The 19,702-nt window shown below is 53.8% G+C and overlaps 1 protein-coding gene across 2 annotated transcripts in view; it reads left to right on the plus strand.

The window, feature by feature from the left end:
• The window catches only part of LOC117001639 (malonate--CoA ligase ACSF3, mitochondrial-like), a 50,225-nt gene that overhangs the window by 14,709 nt on the left and 15,814 nt on the right, over positions 1–19,702 (plus strand). For both annotated transcript variants that reach the window (XM_033070093.2, XM_033070094.2), the window contains exons 6-7: positions 5,081–5,193; positions 16,572–16,698. In XM_033070093.2, coding sequence (XP_032925984.1) covers positions 5,081–5,193; positions 16,572–16,698 — 240 coding nt within the window. The remainder of the gene's footprint in view (positions 1–5,080; positions 5,194–16,571; positions 16,699–19,702) is intronic.

Raw genomic sequence — 19,702 nt, forward strand, 5'->3', positions numbered from 1 at the left:
TGAATTGAAGGAGTGTTTCTTCAGCTCCTGCTGCCTGGAGTTGTATTTTTGGGTGGTGTCACACAGGATTCTCCACACAGAAGTGCTTGTCCAACCCATCAGTGCTGAACACTTAAAATAGGACGTCTGCTCACTCTTATTTTAGTGCCTGTTTCTTGCCTCTTCAGGAATTCAAAATTGTCACACCTCTCTGTACACTCTGGGCCTGTTTTCTCCTTGTCTTCCCCCCCTCCTCTGAGCTACATTTTGTGATTCTTCTCCATAGCTGTACTTTCTGGAACCTAGAAATAAATTGATCTGAGACATTGCAAATGTGAAATGCCCCCACTCTCCCTGTGGTTGGAGCGTGGCCATCTGTGTGCCCACCCTGTGCCACCTGCCTCCCCACAGGCTGTCTGTGCAGGCATGGCACCATATGCAGCCTCCTGGGGAGCTGCTGTTACCCCAGGGGGGGTCCTGGGTGTCACAGCTTCCCACAGCACCCCAATCCCATGGGATGCAGGAGCTGAGTCCCTCAGGGGTGGCACAGGGAGAGGAGAAGCCAAAACTCCCCCTCGTTGACTCCTCAGCCTGAGAACAGCTTGAAATACAAACTCTGTTTTACTTCTGCAGGGTAGCTGTCATTCCCTCACCCCACCTCAGCCAGTTTTATCTTCCTCCAGCAGCCCCATCCCTGCAGGCAGCAGAGGGAAGCAGGCAGGAAAAACAAGACTCCCATCTGCAGGAGCTGGAGCTGTGTGTGAGCCCCACACCCCAGGCTGACAGGGCAGGGATCATTTCACTGCCCCTCTGGCCTGCTTATATTTGCTTTTTATTGATTTTCATGAGGGAAAATGAGTGGAGACTCCAGAAATTTCCCAGGGGACTGAAAGAGAAAAGGAATAAGACTGAAAGTAGCATGGCAATGCAGAGGCTGGCACACAGAAGGGCTGCTCCTGCCCCAGAGCTGGTGGCATCATCCCTGTGGATCCTGGGCTCTGCTGGGGACCTGGGGTCAAATCCTCTCATGCAACCAGAGCAGAGGGGCTGGGGACTGTCACTCCAGCCCCTTCCAGGGGCTCCTGCAGCCCTGAGAGAGAAGTGTCTCACAAAGGTGGGGATCAGCAAGAAACTGTACAGAAAGGAGGCTATAATTGAATAGGCTTGATTAATTTATTTCAGGAAGTGTCAGCTGGGAAGCAGATGGGTGAAGCTGAGGCATAATTTACTGGGGCTGTGAAAAAGCTTTTGATCTAGTGCCCTGTTAGAGGCTGGGTAGGAGGTCACCAGGTACCACAGGGATCCCAGAGGCAGCTGATGGTGGGCTGGGAACAGGGGACATCCAGCAGAGGATTTTCCAGGAGTGGGAGCAGCACAGGTCCTTCTCTACTGCACTGACCTTTGGAGTGAGCCCAGAGGAGACCCCAGGATGATCAGAGGGATGGAACACCTCTGAGTGCTGGGAGAATTGGGATTGTTCAGCCTGGAGAAGAAGAAGCTTTGGGGTGACCTAACTATGGCCTTCCAGTGGCTGAAAGGGCCTGCAGGGAAAATGGAGTGGGACTTTGGACAAAGGCCTGGAGTGGCAGGACAAAGGGGAATAACTTCACAATTAACTTTAGGTTTAGATTAGACATTAGTAAGAAATTCTTGGCTGTGAGGGTGGGCAGGGCTGGCACAGGTGCCCAGAGCAGCTGTGGCTGTCCCTGGATCCCTGGAAGTGTCCAAGGCTGGGCTGGATGGAGCTTGGGGCACCCTGGGACAGTGAAAGGTGTCCCTGCCCATGGAATGAAATGAGCTTCAAGGTCCCTTCCAAACCATTCTGTGATTCTCTGAGCAGAGATCCTGGGGCTCCCCTTGCCCTCTTCCAGGCACTTGGTGTGGCAGGAGGAAGGTGAGTCCTTGGACCCTGCCCATGCTGCCCATGTCACCAGCAGTGTGTCCCCACTCTCCACCCACAGCACAGGTCTGAAGGGCAGGGATGGGGGTGTGGGAGCCTTCATTTCCAGAAGCAGCAAAGATGAAAGATTTGAAAGATAAATGTTTGCTTGTATATGGTTAAAACCCTGCTTAAAATGCCTCTGTTTTCACCAGCTCTCATTCTAATCCCCCCTGGTGCTGTTACTGTGAAGGGAGATGAATAATTCATGGCCGGAGAATGCCTCACTGGGCCTAATCACCACTTTAATTGGAGGTTTAGATCAGAGGCAGCTAATAGCTGCTACAGCGGGGACTCCGTGTATTGTTGACAGTGAGATCCTTGAGTGCCTTATCGTTGGCCTGCTCAATCCTCCCGGGACAGAACAGCACCGAGCTGCCCAGATACCAAAGGACACAGAGCACGGGGCCAATTACATTTATCTGGGAAGAGCTGACAACTTTTTCAAACGGAGGAGAAGGGGTGAAAGCAGAATGGTGTCACCCTCTCCTGCCTGCAGCCCCCCACACCGCGGGCAAGGTGCCAGCATTGCTCAGCATCCAGGAGTCTGGAAATGGGAGGGGTGCAGAGGGGAAGGAGCAGAGATTTCCCCCCAGTTTCCCCTCAGGATTGTGGCTGGGGACCAAAGGAAGCCAGATCAGCCCTTCTGATCACCCCAGTTGTGGCTTGGTGAAGGCAGGAGCTGCGGGGCTGTTCCTTTGGGAATGGGCCCAAATTCCTGCTGACCTGGTGGAGTTGGCACTGGGTGTATTTTGACAAAGTGGATGGGCCTGGGAAGCTCTAGTCATTGTTTTTGCACAAATTCTATTAATCCTGTCAGGTTTGTGGAGCTCTAATCAATGGTAGGAGCTTTTTCAGCCTTTACAGATGTTGATTTCCAAGTTTGTCACTTTTCCTAAATACCAGAAAAGCTTCTCCAGACAGAAACATAAGGAAGCAGCTCTCCACCAGGGACTTGTTTTACATGCTGCTTTTATTTTAGCCAAGTAGGAGAGGAATTGGAGGGGCTGTGGTCTGAAACACTGTGGGGAACGTGTCACCCCTCAGATGTGCCAGTGCTGTGCTGATCTTTGGTGTCTCATTCCCAAGGCTGGGACCAGCACTGGGCACTAATCCTGGAGTCTGCTGCCCATCAATCACTGCCCATCTCCATGCTCAGCTCAGCAGCTTGCATCCAGGGAAGAAGCATCTTCCAGGAAGGCATCTGGCTGACCTTGATCTGAGAGGTTCCAAGGCTGTGAGAGCCCCTGGCAGCTCCTTGCATTGGTTTCTGCTCCCTCCAGGAGCTTTCCAGGAGTGACTTTGTGGTGCCTGCCCACAGCCATGCCGTGTTTTGTGGGCAGGCTGGAGTCTGTTCACACCCAGTGTTTTTCACCCTGGAGAAACTGTTCCCACAGAAGTCTACAAGGTGGCTCCAGTAACCTCCCATGCAACGCTGAGGGTGTTTTCTGCGACTTGTTACTTGCTTTGAGGCCTCTTGGAGCCTGCCATAGCAGGTGCAAGATTGTTTATAACACATATGGTGTGATTTTTAGGGTTGTCCTGTTCAGAGCCAGGAGCTGGACTTGATGATCCTTGTGGGATCCAACTTCTGTGATTCTGTGATTCCATAAATGCCTCGACACGGTAGCTCAGGGCACTGCTGGCTCCCTCCTTGCCCTGCTGCAGCTCTGTCTCTGAGCAGGGTCTGCCCTGCAGGGGGGAGCAGCCCAGGGGTGCTGGTGCTGAGGGGAGGACGTGGCTGTGCTCTGACCACAATGCCAGAGGCAATTCTGAGAGGAGCAGACACGGATCACGGAGCTGCCACGTCGCTTTGTGTTTATTTCCAGCCAGATTTGCTAATTGTTCGGGTAGTTTCACCGCAATAAAATCTCACTCCCTCATAGCCCATCTGCTCCTGGCTGATCCTGCAGGGATGCCATAAATCTGGGCTACGACGACATATCCATTTCCATGGCAACTGACCAATGTAGCAGACAGAATCATGATGTCACGGATAGCAGATCTCCAGGGCTTCAACAGGACAATGAGACCAGCACAGGGAAAATGCCACTTCAACCCAAATGCCTGAAATGCAAGAGGAAGGCAGGGCTGAGCTCCAGGTCCTGCACTCCCTGCTCTAGGGAATTCCCAGTGTCAAGGTGATCCTGGCAGAGCTGGAAAGCAGCAGCTGGAGGCACTTCAGGGGAAAAAATTGATCATCCTTTAAATAAAGAGCAGAGTTACCAATTTATAGAATCACAGAATGGTTTGGTTTGGAATGGATCCCGAAGCTCATCTTGTTCCATCCCCCTGCCATGAGCAGAGACACCTTTCACTATCCCAGGTTGCTCCAAGCCCCATCCAACCTGGCCTTGGACACCTCCAGGGATCCAGGGGCAGCCACAGCTGCTCTGGGCCCCTCTGCCAGCCCTGCCCACCCTCACAGAGAAGGATTTCTCCCAATTATCCCATCTAACCCTGCCCTCTGGCAGTGGGAAGCCATTCCCCCTTGTCCTGGTACTCCAGGTATTGTGAAAAGTCCTTCTCCAAGGGGGTGGGAAAGCTGCAGCTTGGGGAGCTCTGGGTCACAGACACAGCTTGGAGCTCAGCTGTGGTGGCTGTGACACTGTGTTCGCCCTTTGGCTTTGAAATTGAGACCTGTGGAAGAATGGGTGGTTTTGATCCCTGCTTTTCTCCTGTGATGTTTTCTATCCATTGTATTGATGTCTCCTAAAACTGGGATAATCCCTGGCAATTCTCAGCTGTTAAGCTGTTGCCTCCCCTGTCAGGTGCAGGCTGTAGAGGAGCAGAGTAATCGCTGTGCTTTCTTTTCACAGCTTTGTGTAGGTTTTGTGGTGCCTTTCTCTTTTTTCTTTAAAAAGAAAAAATAAAAAATGAAACAGCTTCATTCCTGAGCTCTGAAGCTGTGCAGATGTCTTCAAAGAGTGGCCAAGAGAGACTGTTGAGGGCTGGAGACACGTTTATGTTCAGAGCATTCCCAGCACTGCCATCCTGACATCCCTCACGGTGGGACCAATGCCTTCCCAAAGGGACAGGAAGTTCTGCAGTGCCAGCACAGCCTGCAGATGCCATTGCCAGACGAGCAGCTGCTCTTCAGCACCCCTGACTGTGTGATTAGCAGGAGGCTGGGCCCTGCTGCCATGCTGCTCTCCCCTGCAGGCTCCGTGGGCACCCCGCTGCCCGGCGTGGAGGTGCGCATCGCCAGCGAGACCTTCAGGGACGGGGCTGCATCCTACACCATCCACGCCCAGGGGGATGAGAACAGCACACAGGTACTGCCCTCCTCACCCAGGGAAAAGTTCTTCACCCAGGGGAAGTTCTCTCTTTCCCAGCACTCTGAAACCCCGAGGGATGAGGCTTGCACTGCTCTTATTCCCAGGAATTCAGTCATGGTTTCTTGTGATTTTTTGTGGGTTCCTATAGCTGTGGTGCTTTATGGACTGGACAAGTGCTGTCCATACAATCGTGGAATGTGTGTAGGAAGGGATCTTAAAGCCCATCTAGTCCCACCCCTGCCATGGATACCTTCCACTATCCCAGGGTGCTCCAAACCCTGTCCAGCCTGGCCTTGGACACTTCAGGGATCCAGGGGCAGCCACAGCTCCTCTGGGAATCTGTGCCAAAGCCTCCCCACCCTCACAGGGAGGAATTCCTTCCCAATATCCCATCTAAAGCTGTTCTGTTTCACTCTGAAGACCAGGTCTGGTGGAAAGTCCCTGGAACAAGATGAGCTTTAAGGTCCCTCCCAGCCCAAACCATTCCATGGTTCTGTGATTGGAAGGGCAGGACTGGTGGCCCTGGGGGTTGCACTCATTTTGAAACAGCACTGGGGGAAACCCATCAGGTTTCCATGGAAGTCCAGCCCATGCTGAGCTCCACATGAAACCTGCACCAAGGTCAGGAATCTGGGCTGGGGAGGCACAGTCTGCCCTGTGCTGGGGTGCTGAGTGTTCCCTGCTGCAGCAGCAGCCCCAGCCCAAGCTCCAGGCTGTCTCTTCTTCCCACAGAAGTGGCTGAGCAGGGTCTGCATTCCTGCCCCCTCCCCTCCAGACCCTCTCTGTGGGTGACCCCACACCCGTGGGTGGGACACAGGCAGGTGTGATGCTCAACCTGGAGCAGGTTCCTGCACTCACTCCCCTGGGAAATGGCTGAGGGCTTGCAAGGAGCTTGGGCTGTGCAGAGACACTGCTGGTGGAAGCACTGCTGAGAGGCTCAGGAAAATCTGGTTTTGTCTGAATTATGTGGTGGCAGGTGGAGGAGCCAGCAGGACCACAGGCAGCCCCGTGGGTGGGCTGTGCTCAGGTTGTGTTTTGTGTTCTGATGCTGTAAGAGCTGAATCCACCCCAGACTTGTAAAACAGCCCAGGGGACAGCTGAGAGGGGATTGTGGCTTTTGTTAAAAATACCTTTTTGCTGCTCTTTACTCTGTGTCACTGCTGTGGTGTGGCTGAGCAGTGGCAAAGCAGGAGAGTCCCCATGTCCTGTGTTTGTCACTTCCTGGATGTGTGTTACATTTCACAGGTTTGTCCTCTGATCCCAGAGTTTGCTCTTGGCCTTTTTTTTTTCACTTGTGTGGAACTGAGACATGAAATATAACGTGTCCCTTTTAATAATGATCCTATAATGCTTTTTTCCCCTCAGGGTTCCCTGGGCACTTTACAAATTAGGTCTCAGACACGAGAATCCCCAAAGTGCAGCTCCTTCCAGGATGAAATGTGGATGTTGTTCTACTGAATTATGAGAGGAAAAAATATGGGATGTTATTTTTTCTGCTCAGTTCTCCTTCCCCTTCCTTCTCATTGCACTGAGTGACCAGAGAAGGGGAGCCCAGATGATCTGTGTAGGGTGCTGGGCTTCCAGCACCTCCTCAGGGCTGCACAGAGCAGGGATTCACATAACTCTTCTCTTTCCTCTGGCTTCAGGCTGCTTGGGTTTATTTTGGGGGCAGAGGAATTGCCCTTTATCCTGGTGATTTCTCACCTGCAGCCCCCAGTGTGGGTGGCTGAGGTCCATACCCAGGGCTCACAATTCTTCCAGGAGCTCCCACCAGTGCTGGCCTTGGCTGCCTGCCCCTTGCTGATGGTTCACTTCCCATCAGGCTCTCCCTTGGGGATCTTCTGGATGTTCTGGTGAATTCTCAAGTCATCAGCCAGGGGAGGGTGTGGGGAGGTGATAATTTGCCTCTGGGTATTGGCTCATGGCTTGGTCCCTGTCTGAAAAGCTGTCCCCATCTCACCCACCATTCCTCTTGTCCCAACTTAGCTGGGAGTTTCTTCTGAAGGCAGAGCAATGATCCCATCTGTTCAGGCACCCTAGAGAGGTGCTGGGCACCTCCAGGACATCCCAGCATTTCCAGGAGCAGAGCAGAGCCAGCTGCCTCTGTCCCTGGGACTGTCACAAGGTGGGAAAACAGTCCCTGCTCCCAGCATGTGTTGGCACAGATGGACGAGTGGAGATGCCAGGAGTTTGGGTTTTCTGTGCCCTGGGCACACAGGGTGACTTCCCCTGGCGTGACCAGGTGGCAGCCGTGGTGACAACACCTCAGCTCCCAGGGATGCTGGAATTCCAGTGCCTCACACCTGGGGCCCAGGCAGGGCCTCACCTGCTCAGTGCTGCCCCAGACCTTGCTGCTGGCACTGTGTGCATTCGTTAATAATTCATGGCAGGAGAGACAGCATCAGTGGAATTTATTTAAAACAAGGCGGATCTGACAGTCCAAGCACTCATCACGCTCCAGCAGCCCCAGAAAGGCCCAGCTTTGTTTAAATCAGCTCCTCCACAGCACAGGGGCTGGCCCAGGGATGGGAAGAGCTGGTTGGTGTCACCCTGCCTGTGCCACCAGATAACGCCGTGGCCTTTCCCTGAACAAATCCTTCCTCACCTCACTCACAGGAGGGCTCTGAGCTTTGCTGAGGTTGAGGGCTGGAGGAGACTGAGGGGAGACCTCAGGGGTCTTCAGGGCAGCAGAGGGCAGGTACTGATCTCTTCCCTCTGCTGGCCAGGGACAGGAGCCAGGGAATGGCTGGAGCTGTGTCAGGCAGCTTTAGGGTGGATATTAGGAAAAGGTTCTTCCCCCAGAAGGTGCCCAAGGTCCCCAGGGAATGGGCACAGAGCTCCAGGAGAGGGAGGAATTGTTGGGGTGTCTGTGCAGGGCTGGGGTTGGATCAGTGATCCTTTGGGTCCCTCCCAGCTCAGATATTCCATGATTCCATAATTCAGGCACCCTGGGGATGCTGAGCACCCCGGCAGCAGCTGGGCTCTGAGCCACCTCTCTCCCCGGGCTCCTGCAGGCAGGTGCTCTCTGTGCCGAGGCTGAGGCACTGTCGGGGCGATGTTGGAGGCGTTCACACCTCGGCTGTGCCTGCAGAGCCCTCCCGACAGCGAGCAGAGAGCGCTGCCCTTGCCAGGGAATTGTGTGCGGAGCCTCGCAGGGTCAGCGCCTGCTCCTGCTCCTGCTCCCAGCACAGCCGGCGTTCCCCGAGCTGTTCTTCCCCACTAACACCATCTCTGCTGGGCTCAGCTCCCCTCCCCATGGTGCCAGCACCCTTGGGACGTGTGTGATGCAAACAGGAGCTGGGGAGGGGGAGGATGGGGAGGGGGAGCAGCCTGTGGGTGGCAGGAGCTGGGAGCTGGGGACTGTTCCTGCTCTGCCATCCCGTAACTGCCTGAGCTTGCAGCAGGGGACCTCTGTAATCTGCAAAGCTGTTCCTGGCACGCCCTGGAGATCAATAATGTACTTAGCTGAAAGTTTGCTGGATCTCTGTTCTTCCCTGTGTTTTCTCCCATCCTTGATTGGAGTGCTGGGTTCCTTTCCTTCAGTCCCTCAGTCTCATCTCAGGAGCCCTGAGCTCTGCTCATCTCCCTGGCTCAGGTTTGCAGTTCTGTGCTCTTGCTCTGGCTGTTCTGCACCCTGTGCTGGTTTCCACACGGAGCCACCAGGCTCAGGCTGGGTCAGGCCTGACCTTTGCCAGCCCCAGAGGAGGAGCTGCAGCCTGACACCTGCACTGGCTGCTCTGTCTGTCCTGCTGAGGATTCACAGCAGCCTGGGGACACCTGGGACAGGCCAGCAAGGGCAGGGGGTGACAGTCCCATGGGAGTCACAGGCACAGGGGGCACATTCCCATCTCCAGAGCAGAGCCAGCTGCAGTCTCACAGCTGTTCTGGGATACCTGCATGGATGAGGATGAGGGACACACGTGCCAAGTACCCAGACCCACACAGCCACAGGGGTGCCCAGTCCTCCAAGACAGCCCTGGCAGCTCAGTGGGCACCACCCCATGGGCTCTGCAGAGATCTGGGATGCACACAAGCGAGGTGGGGCCGCTCCTGGTCCCTCCTGGGGTAGTGTCCCCACCTGCTGCCTGTGCAGAGCTGTCCCCTGGAGCATCACTGGGGAGCAGAGTTGTAGAAATGGGACAGCACAGCTTTGCTGCTTCCAGTCATCCTCATGCTGCTCCTGGAGCTGCTGCCATCCAGAGCAGCTCCTCAGCTTTCCACCTTCCTTAGGCCTGCTGAGCCCCTGAGCTCAGGCTCAGTGATCCTTACCCACAGCCCCGAGTGCTTCTTCCCCTGGGGTGCTTTCCCCCGAATTTTTGGCAGCTCTCCCTGTGGCTCTGGTGCCCAGGAAAGGGTTACAGCTCCCCAGCTCTGAACATTTCAGTTTGCTTTGTTCAGTGCAATGCATATTTCATACGCTCAGCTTCCCAGCTGGCAGAGGCCTGGAAACCCTGCAAGCTGTCGGGTATTGTCTCTCTCCTTCTTTACTTGTTTGTTTGTTGGGTTTTTTGGGTTGTCATTTTTGTTGGATTTCTCTTTTTTTTTTTTTTCCCCTTTTTCATCTTTCCCAAATTGCTCTCTCTCACGAAAGCCCAGCCCTGGTGCTGACAATGGGGGGCTATCAATAGCTAAATGGCTTCACAGCTGTAGCCAAGGCAGGGCTGCAGCCAGGGCTTTTATGGCGAGCAATTTCCTCCTGCCCGGGCTGAGGGAGCGTGGGGACGGATGGCAGCAGCAGGACGATGTGCCAAGGGCTTCCCCCCCTTCCAAAGGTTGTAATTATCTCGTTTATCCATATGCAAGCTGTCGTCCTGGGTGGGAACCGGCTCGGTCCCTCCCGAAAGCCACCAGCATCTCTGTGCCCTCCTCCCGTGCCCCCCGTGCCTGTGCCATCTGCTCACAGCTTGCTGCTGGTTGCCAGCACCTCTGTGGGGCTGGGGACAGCTGGCATTGTCACCCATGGCTGTGGCTGCAGCTCTGGGGTGTTGATGTCCCTGAGGAGGGACCAGGAGTGGCCCCACCTCGCTTGTGTTCATCCCAAATCTCTGCAGAGCCCATGGGGTGGTGCCCACTGAGCTGCCAGGGCTGTCTTGGAGGACTGGCACCCCTGTGGCTGTGTGGGTCTGGGTACTTGGCACCATCATCCTCATCCCTCCAGGTATCCCAGAACAGCTGTGAGACTGCAGCTGGCTCTGCTCTGGAGATGGGAATGTGTCCCCCTGTCACTGGCATTCCTGGAATGGCCAGGATGTCATCACCTGGGGGTCTGTCCCAGAGGAACAACCAAAGGAGCTCTTGGATTGCTCCTTTTTTATCCCATTCAGACCTCAGCCTAGTTCTTTCTTTGCCTCAGTGCTCCTCCAGTTTTTCACTGGATTTTTGTCCCTGCTCCATCCCATCCTCATGCATTGGTACCTCAGGGGTGAGCTTTACCTCCAGCCTCCCGATTCCATCCCCCACGAGGAGTTTTTCCTCAGCTCCATCATCTCTTCCATCAGGCCCTGTGGGGAATGTGTTGTTGAGGGCAGTCTGGATTAGATCTGCAGCTTTTCTTCTATCTGCAGCCCCAACCCTCAGGATTTCTGGCACAATCCACCTCTGATAAAAACACTCTGCATTTTTTCCCATTTTCCATTTCTTCCAAAACTGCCTTCCAAAGCCCTCACAGTGCTGGACACTGCACTTGTGTATGTTCCAGGTTGGTTTTTTTTTTGCCCTATTTCTCTCATCTCCTCGGGATCCTGTTTTGTGTCCTGCCCAAGAGTCTCCACTTTGTTGCCCAGGCTGTTTTTGTTCCTGTATAAACATTTTAACTGCTTGTCATTGATCACATGCAGTTCCTTACTCAGCTTGGGCATTGATTCCATTTTCAGATGTATTTATATCTCCTTCCTTCTTTCTGTCTGCCCTCTGATTTTTTTTTTTTTAATTTGTGGTCATAGCTCTATTTTATTTCTTCCTGGTGGTAAAAATTGAGGCAGAGGTTGCAGTAGCATCGTGTCCCCTTGTTTGTCAGCTGAAAACTCTTCTCACCACAGGGACAGCCTTGATTCCAGAATATTTCCTTGCACATGGAAGTTGAATCCATCTGTCAGGAAGATTTCTTGACCCTCTTTTCACAGGTGTGAAAAATCCTTTGGGCTCATTTTTGTCACAGCACCCTCAGGATCTCTTTGAGTCTCTTCATTGTTGTTTTATCCTTCCATAGCATCCCAGACTGGGTTGGGTTGGAAGGATGAAGCTTGTCTCCTTCTCCTTCCACTAGAATATTCCTCTTTGTAGCTGAGGAAAGGTTTGGGTGTTGTGGACGTGGTGCTGAAGAGCAGGAGCTGTGTCTGTGCCAGGGGACAGAGCAGGGATGTCCCCAGGGAGCAGGGATGGCTGGCCATGGGCAGCAGTTTGTGTGTGCAGCCCCAGCTCACCACAGCTCCCAAACTGCACGTTCAGGGCAGGCTGGTGGAGCCCAGAGCAAAGATGGGTCACTGATTGAGTCCCTGCCTGCTCCCTGTGCCTGCCCTGAGCCCAGAATGGCACGAGGGCACATCAGGAGCCTTCCCTGAGGAGCAGAGCTGAGGGAGCTGTGCTGACATCTCACCTCGTTTGTCATCCCTGGGAGCCTGGAAATGAGAGAGGGATGAGAGCAGCAGCGTGGAGAGCTGTTGGCATCTCTGCAAAAGTGTCACACATTTAATTTATGGTGTTAATATAGATCAAGAAGTTTTGTGTCCATGGAATAACTGTGGGGAGCACTGACCTTTCCCAAACTTGGCTTGTTTTCTGTCATGCTTTTGGGATCATCTGGAGCTGATCAGGCTGGTAACTTAAAAAAATCAGTATTGCCTAAAAATAACAGACAATCACTTTTGTTTTCAGTGGAGCAACATTTGCTGTAAGTAGAGGGTTGGGTTGTTTGAAAATAAGTTTCAGTGTTCCAGCTCCACTGTGCACCAGCCTTGCTTTTAAATTTATAACTCTCCAAAATGAAAAGATTGTGTTATTCCCAGCCCTTTTTATAAAAGTTAACATTGCAAAAACAGATGTGAAATGTGGCCTCGCAGATTACAGCCTGAGCTTGGGGTTTTTAGGTTGGGGTTTTATTTTTTTCCTCACTCTCTCTGTGCTGTGTCCCTGAGGAGCAGAAATCTGCCTTTTTCCAGCAGGAGGAAAATTGTTCTGTGTCTAAATTGCCTCCTGCCAGGCTTGTGTGGATGCTGCAGGACACAGAGCTCCAAGGAACGATAATGCCTTTGCAAAAACAGGCAACTTAGCAGGGAATTTTTAATTAGGAATGTGCAGGAAAGTTCACATTGCCTGGGAATTTGGTAATGCTCTAACAAAGCTCCAGTCCTAGGACATCCATTCCCATATGGGCCTGGGAGGTGGTGATTAGAGGCACTGGTTGTTATCTCCAGCTTCCTTCAGGAGGCAGGTGAGCAGCTCCTCCCCTCCCACACCAGGTGGATGTGGTGGGATTTGGAAAAGCAGAGTCTGGGCCAAGCCTGGAGCTCTGTCCAGGTCAGTGGGGGCTGAGCTCTTGGGTGCTGTGTTCAGCCTGGAGGCTCAGGGGGAATTTCTGGCTCTGCACAACTCCCTGCCAGGAGCCCAAGCAGGGCTCTGCTCCAGGGAACAGGGACAGGAGCAGAGGGAACAGCTCAGGCTGGGCCAGGGGAGGCTCAGGTTGGACACCAGCAGGAATTTTGCCATTGCAAGGGGGTCAGGGATTGGAGCTGCCCAGGGGAGTTTGGATCCCCATCCCTGGAGGTGTCCCAGCAATTCCTGGGCATGACACTCAGAGCTCTGGACTGGGCACAAGCTGGGGATTGGACTCAATGATCCTGAAGCTCTTCTCCAGCCTCAGTGATCCTGGGATTCTGAGCCACCAAAGCCTTGAAGGGTGACTGGGGGGACAGGGAGGTGTCTGGAGGTGGCATTAAGGTCCAGCAGAGGATGAGGAGCCTGGCAGGGTGTCCGTGCTCCACAGCCTGGCTTGGGGTGCAGGACAGTCCTTCAAGCTTTGTTGTATCATTTCCTGTGCTCTGGTTTGTTAAAAAAGCCCAACAGACACCAGAAAAAGTTACTTTTCTGGCAGAAGAGGTGGAAGGGCTCCGTCACTTCCACAAACCTCACATACATAAATTATTGTCTTCTATTAGTCACTTAAGGGCTCAGTTGCTTAATTATTTTGATCACAGTAATCATTTATTTACAAGGTGGGGAAAAATGCCAAGCACTTCCAAGCTGAGCAGCACAACAGGGAGGAGGCAGGGCTGCAGAAGCATTTCTTTCCTCCCACAAGTCAAAATGTTTTTGCTTCATGGAGTTACAAGGTCCCTTTTGAGATCCCTGCTGAGGGATGATGCTCTGATGCCTTTGGTGCTCCCCAGGAAAGAAGTTCAGCAAACCCAACTGCAGGTCCCTGTGCAGGAGAAGGCTCCAAGGAGAGCCCAGAGCCCCCTCCAGGGCCTGAAGGGATCCAGGAGAGCTGGAGAGGGACTGGGGATGAGGGATGGAGGGACAGCACACAGGGAATGGCTTCAGACTGAAAGGGGGTGGGCTTAGCTGGGATATCAGGGAGAAATCCTTCTCTATGGGGGTGGGGAGGTCCTGGCTGTCCCTGGATCCCTGGCAGTGTCCAAGGCCAGGCTGGACAGGGCTGGGAGCAGCCTGGGCTGATGGAAGGTGTCCCTGCCCATGGCAGGGGTGGATAAACTTTGAAGTCCTTCCAACCCAGACTCTTCCATGACTCTGTGAGTATTTGGGGAGATAAAGGGGGAAAGAGACACCTTGTAGAGTTGAAGTGGATCTCTCTAAATCCTGTTTGCAGCCTGCAGGTATTTGGGTTTTATCCTCAAACAATCCCCAGCCCAAGAACATGCTCCCACCTCCTCCAGCCTCACCTTCCAGCTTCCCCTCTGTGTCTCCCACATGTTTCTGCTTAGGAATCCAGCATGCCTTCCCTGTTCCCAGAGAAGGACAGGCTGCTCTGAGCCTTCCCTAATTCCATTAGAGTCCATTAGGGGCTCCCGGAGGAGCGCGGGGCAGAGACTGCAGGAAAACAAACGGGGCCACTTTGAACAAATCCCAGGGCCCAGAGCCAGGCAGGGATTCCCAGCTCTTTACAAACCACCCTCCTAATAAAGAGGCAAAATGGGAATGGAGAGGGGCGAAATATGCATTTTCTAATCACCCAGATTTAGGCCTTCAAAGGGTTTATTACAACCTTTTATTTCCAGGCACAGAAAATGGAATCTTATCTCGTGAGCCGGCTGGTCCAGCTCCACTGGGTTTAGAGCAGGGAGCTCTCAAACAACCTTCAGGGCCACGCTGGGGTGTTAAACTTGCTGGAAAGCACTAAAATGTGGCACTGGGAGAGGGGGAGATCCTGCACTCAGCAGTGTGATGCCTCCAGCAGCTGCTGGAACAACAGAGCCACCAGGACTGGAGGGAGGAAGGAAACAACCCCCCAGCAGCGTGCTGTACCTGGGATTGCAGAGGGATCAGACTCCAGGGTTGGAGGAGATAAATGCCATGAACCTTGGATTTGAATTGCTGTTGCTGGGGAGCTGGTGCTGGGGTGGTTTGTGCCCCTGTGCCACGCTGGGGAGCAGAGCCGGTGACATTCCGAGTGCAGCAAGCAAAATCCTATTAAGATAACGTCACGGCCTCTCTGTTTTACTGTTTGCAAGCCAGCCATAACATCATTAAATTACACAACAGGGAGGTGCCTGCTGCCAAGGGGCTCTGCTCGAGATAAGATGTGGCTTGAGCCGCTGCCAAAATTTGAGTTGATATGACAAGAACTTTGGAGCGGGTTCAAGGCTTGATTCACACCAGCCATGGCACTGTGCAGGTAAACACTGGGCAGGATTGATCCCTGGGGCTGGGCAGGTACCTGGCACCGTGCAATCCTGGGCAGCATGGGGCTGGAGGGATTTGTAGCAGACAATTTACAGCTCTTCTTGTGCTCAGCACTGACAGGAAGAAGGCAGAGCCTGGCAGGGTGTGCAGGTGAAGCTCAGGGAGCTGTTTGCAGGTTCTTTCCTCTGCCATCCCCTCCCCAGCCCTTCTGGGGGAGTGGGAAGGAGCCTGAACACCAGGACACTGCTCAGGGAAGCTGCTTGTTTTGTGACGCCACAGCTGGACCAGCAGGAAAAGGAGTGAGAAGGAAGAGCTGCATCATAAAACTCCACACAGCCTGTAGGAGCCCTGAAACCAGCCCTGTGGTCCCTCTGTGTCACCCACCCTGTCCCTGCCATGCTGTCCATGGAGGCTTTGTGCTCCTTGTGCCCTTTTTGCCCACTGTGCCTTTTTCTGTGCCTCTTTGTGCCCTTTGCTGCTGTAGATGTGGAGTTTTGCTCCAGGCCCTGCAGACCTCAGGTTTCTCTCATGGATAGTCTGGACTTGAACTCACCCAGCACCATCCCCACCTTGCCATCCCTCAGCAAAATTCCTCATTGGCATTAACGACTTCTCTTCCCTGCAGCATCTTCCAGGCAGGGAATTGATCTCCACCCAGGGCTCTGGAAGCCTGGGCTGTGTGTGCTGAGATCCCCCTGTCACCCCATCCTCCAGGACAGGACATCAGGAAGAAAATACTTCAGAATGATGCCTTAGAAGCAGTTTTTTGAGCGTTTTCCATTAGGGAAGCTTTGTTTGCATCGCAGGCTGCAGAGAGCCTGCCCTGCCCTGGGACTGCTGGCACTCCAGCACTGCTTTTACAGCTTTCCCTCTTGGCCCTGTTTCTGGCACTGCTGATTTTCGGGGTCCCAGATGGATCCTGGCCATTGCAGCAGCTCAAGTACAAAGTGCCTGGGGAAGTGCCTTGGAATTCCTGTAACTGAGCTGTTCTCCATGGAGGGATGGAGCAGGCACATCCCACAGCACCCTCCCATCCCAGCAGTGCCTTTGCACACCTTGGTTGTGGATTTTAACTGGCAGAGAATGGGTTAGATGGGATTTGGGAAGGAATTGCTGGCTGTGAGGGTGGTGAGGCCCTGGCACAGGGTGCCCAGAGAAGCTGTGGCTGCCCCTGGATCCCTGGAAGGGTCAGGAAGGACCATCCACTCCCAGGAGTGTTTCCTGCACATCTCCTGTGTGAGCTCTCTCCCAGCAGCTGGAAAGCCTCACCCTGTCCTGCGGTTCCAGGATGGCAATCCTTGTTTTTACATAACACAAATGCCTATTTCCAGTGCTTTGGAAAACCAAAAGCTCCTGGAGGAGCCGTCCCAGCTGAGGAGAGATCTCCTGCAGGCGGGCAGGGTGTGCTGGAGCTTGGCAAAGGCGGGAGGAGCGCGGGGTGTGGGTCCTGTGTGTCACCCTCCCGCACTGCTGGGGGACAGGTGGCAGGGAAATGCACTCACTGTGTGCTGTCCTAGGTGACACCAGGCCTGGAGGGACAGGAGGGGGAGCTGCTGGTGAGGGGCCCCTCCGTGTTCCGCGAGTACTGGAACAGACCCAAGGAGACGGCGGCTGCCTTCACGCCCGACGGATGGTTCAGGACAGGTATGGGAACGGCTCCCTGGCACTCAGGGATGGGGACAGCACCTCTGCCTTGGGGCACAGCGCTGGAGAGGGCTTGGGGCTGGGGCTGAAAGGCTGGATGTGCATCCAAATGCTGCCTTGGGAAGGGGCTTTGTGTTGCCAAGTGGTGGGGGGTGTTTGGGGTCCTTTGCTCCTAAAGAAGAAATAGCAGTGCTGGATGTTTTCCTGGGAATTCAGCTTTGCAGACAGGTGGGATTTGTCTCAATTTCCACAGGGATTGTGTCACAGAATCATTAACTACCAACTCCCTGAGAGGAGGGGGCTGGGCTCTCCTTCCAGGCTACCATGACTTGAGGAAATGGCCTCAGGCTGGGCCAGGGGAGGCTCAGGTTGGACAGCAGGAATTTCTGCATGGAAAGGGTCGTTCATTGGCAGGGGCTGCCCAGGGAGGTTTGGAGTGCCCATCCCTGGAGGATGCCTGGACGTGGCACTCAGTGCTCTGGGCTGGGGACAAGGTGGGGATTGGACACTGCTTGGACTCGATGACCTTGGAGGTCTTTTCCAACCTCAGTGGTTCTGGATTCTCTGATTCCATGACATCCACAGCTCTGCTTTCCCCATTCCCCTCTCTGCTGTGTGTCAGCAGTGCTGTGGTGGCAGGAGTCGGGCTGGCTTTCTGATGCCTTCTGTGTAAGCTGATTTATTGATGGTTCCTGAAGAAGCTGTGATTTATTCTAATTGTTCTCCCGAAGCAGAGCTGGCTCTGCCAGCAGTGTCACCGCGAGTCCCCAAGCCAGGCGGGTACCACGGAGCATCCCCAGCCCTCACGTGTGGTGCAGGGCAATCAGCCTCACAAATTTTTTTAGTCAACACTCCTGATGAATATTTCAGCTGCAAAGGAATAGCGTGCATTAATTATTGCAAAGAGATGTCTTTAGGAGAAAATGATTTTGAAATTCAGTTTAATTTCATTGTAATGCGCCGCAAACAGGAAGGGAGTATGTGTGTTTAATTGGCTCTCGGGGGTAAGGCCGGGAAGATGGCATGCCTTTGTCACAGGCCATTAGTGATACAGACTGCATAATGAGGGACTACAATCAGCTCACAGCTGCCGGCTCCTACGGGGAGAGAATGATATTAAATAGAAATCAGTATAAATTAAACTTAACCCCTTCGCCAACCGAGCAGAGCTCAGAGCTGGAAACAAGGGAGGGGAGCAGTGACAGGAGTGAGGGGTTCAGGGTGGGTCAGGGGGTGCTTGGACAACCCCCCCAGCAGCCAGGTGACCTCCCTGATGTCCCCCTTCCCTCGTGCAGGAGGCTCAAACTCCCTTCCCCATCCCTAGCCCAGTTCCTTACCTTCCTTTCCTCTCCTGCTCTGTCTCTCGTGGATATCAGGGTGATGGGACTGGGTTTTTCCCAAGCCTCATTTATCCAGCAGTGCCAGGAGCAATCCATGGCCCCATCCTCACCCTGCCTGCCCCAGCCTCATCAGCAGCCTCTGGAGATCACTCAGGGGTGGCAAATGTCCTGTGGTGGTAAAAAAGCCTTGAGGGAATGGAAGGGGCTGTGTCCTGGCACGGGGATTGGATCTGGAGTGGGGAATTATCCCCATGAAGCACAAATGGGTTACCCTGGAGCCAAAACCAAACTGGCAGGATCCAACAGAGGTGAATCTTGGCCAGTGCCAGGCTGCAATTCCCTGTAAGTGCCACTTCCAGGCCAGCCAGGTGAGTGTTTTACAGGTGAGGCTGGATGCCAGCACTCGGTGTTCCCGAAACATTCCCAGCTCTGTGCCAGGGTTCTGCTCACTGCCAACCCTTGGGGGTGTCCCCACCAGTGACCTGCAGGCTGCAGGTGGTGGCCAAGTCCCTCAGGGCTGAGGTTTCACAGAATTATGGAATGGTTTGGATGGGAAGAGAGCTTAAAACTCATCCTGTCCCACCCCTGCCATGAGCAGGGACACCTTCCACTATCCCAGGTTGCTTCAAGCCTCGTCCATAAAAAAAAAAACCAGTGACTTTGATGAATTTATGATTGTGGCTCTTCTGAGAAGCCTCTGAACTCGTGGGGTTGCAGAGGGGATGTGCTGTTGCTCCCATCCTCTTTATTCCTGGGATTTGTGCTGCTGTCTGCTGATCCCTCCATCTCTCATTTCCATCCGAGTGAATTTGATTATTTTTATTGTATTAACGCTGTTGACAGAGCTGCTTAGATCAAAGTCCCCTCTAGCCATTTCCAGGGAGACTGCTGGGTTTCCACCTGCTGTCATACATCCAAGTGGCACCGAGCCCTCGGAGGCCGAGCCCAGCCCAGAGGAAAAACGCCTGTGGGCATCTGGCTCCTGTCCCTGCTGAGCTCCCCAGCTGTGCCAGCCCTGCCAGGTGAGAGCAGCCTCCAAACAGCGCTGCTGAGAGGGGAGGAGAGGAGGAAAGAGGGAAGGAGGACATTTTTTAGCATGAGCACAGGGTGCCCAGAGCAGCTGTGGCTGCCCCTGGGTCCCTGGAAGTGTCCAAGGCAGGGTTGGGTGGTGTTGGAGCAGCCTGGGACAGTGAAAGGTGCCCCTGTCCATGGCAGGGGGTGGCAGTGGGTGGTCTTTAAGGTCCCTTCCAGCCCAAACCATCCCATGATCTTATGAGCAAAATTAAACCTTGGGGAATGGAGGGAAGCAGCAGAGGAACAGCAGTTTCTGTGGTCATCCTGATGTTCAAATATCCATCCATCCATCCATCCATCCTCCATTCCCATCCATCCATATCCATCATCCATCCATCCCTGTCCATTCATCCATCCCTCCATCCCTATCCATCCTTGTCCATCCATCCACCCATCATTCATCCATATCCATCCATCCATCCATCTCTCCATCCATTCATCCATCATCCATCCATCCATCTCCATAGTCCATATCCATCATCCATCCCTCCCTATCCATCCCTCCATCTCATCCATCCATCCCTATCCATATCCATCCATCCTCCATCCCTCCATCCATCCTCCATCCCTCCATCCCTCCCTCCCTCCCT

The sequence above is a fragment of the Catharus ustulatus genome, chromosome 11, assembly GCF_009819885.2.
Source record: "Catharus ustulatus isolate bCatUst1 chromosome 11, bCatUst1.pri.v2, whole genome shotgun sequence".
Classification (NCBI taxonomy): domain Eukaryota; kingdom Metazoa; phylum Chordata; class Aves; order Passeriformes; family Turdidae; genus Catharus; species Catharus ustulatus.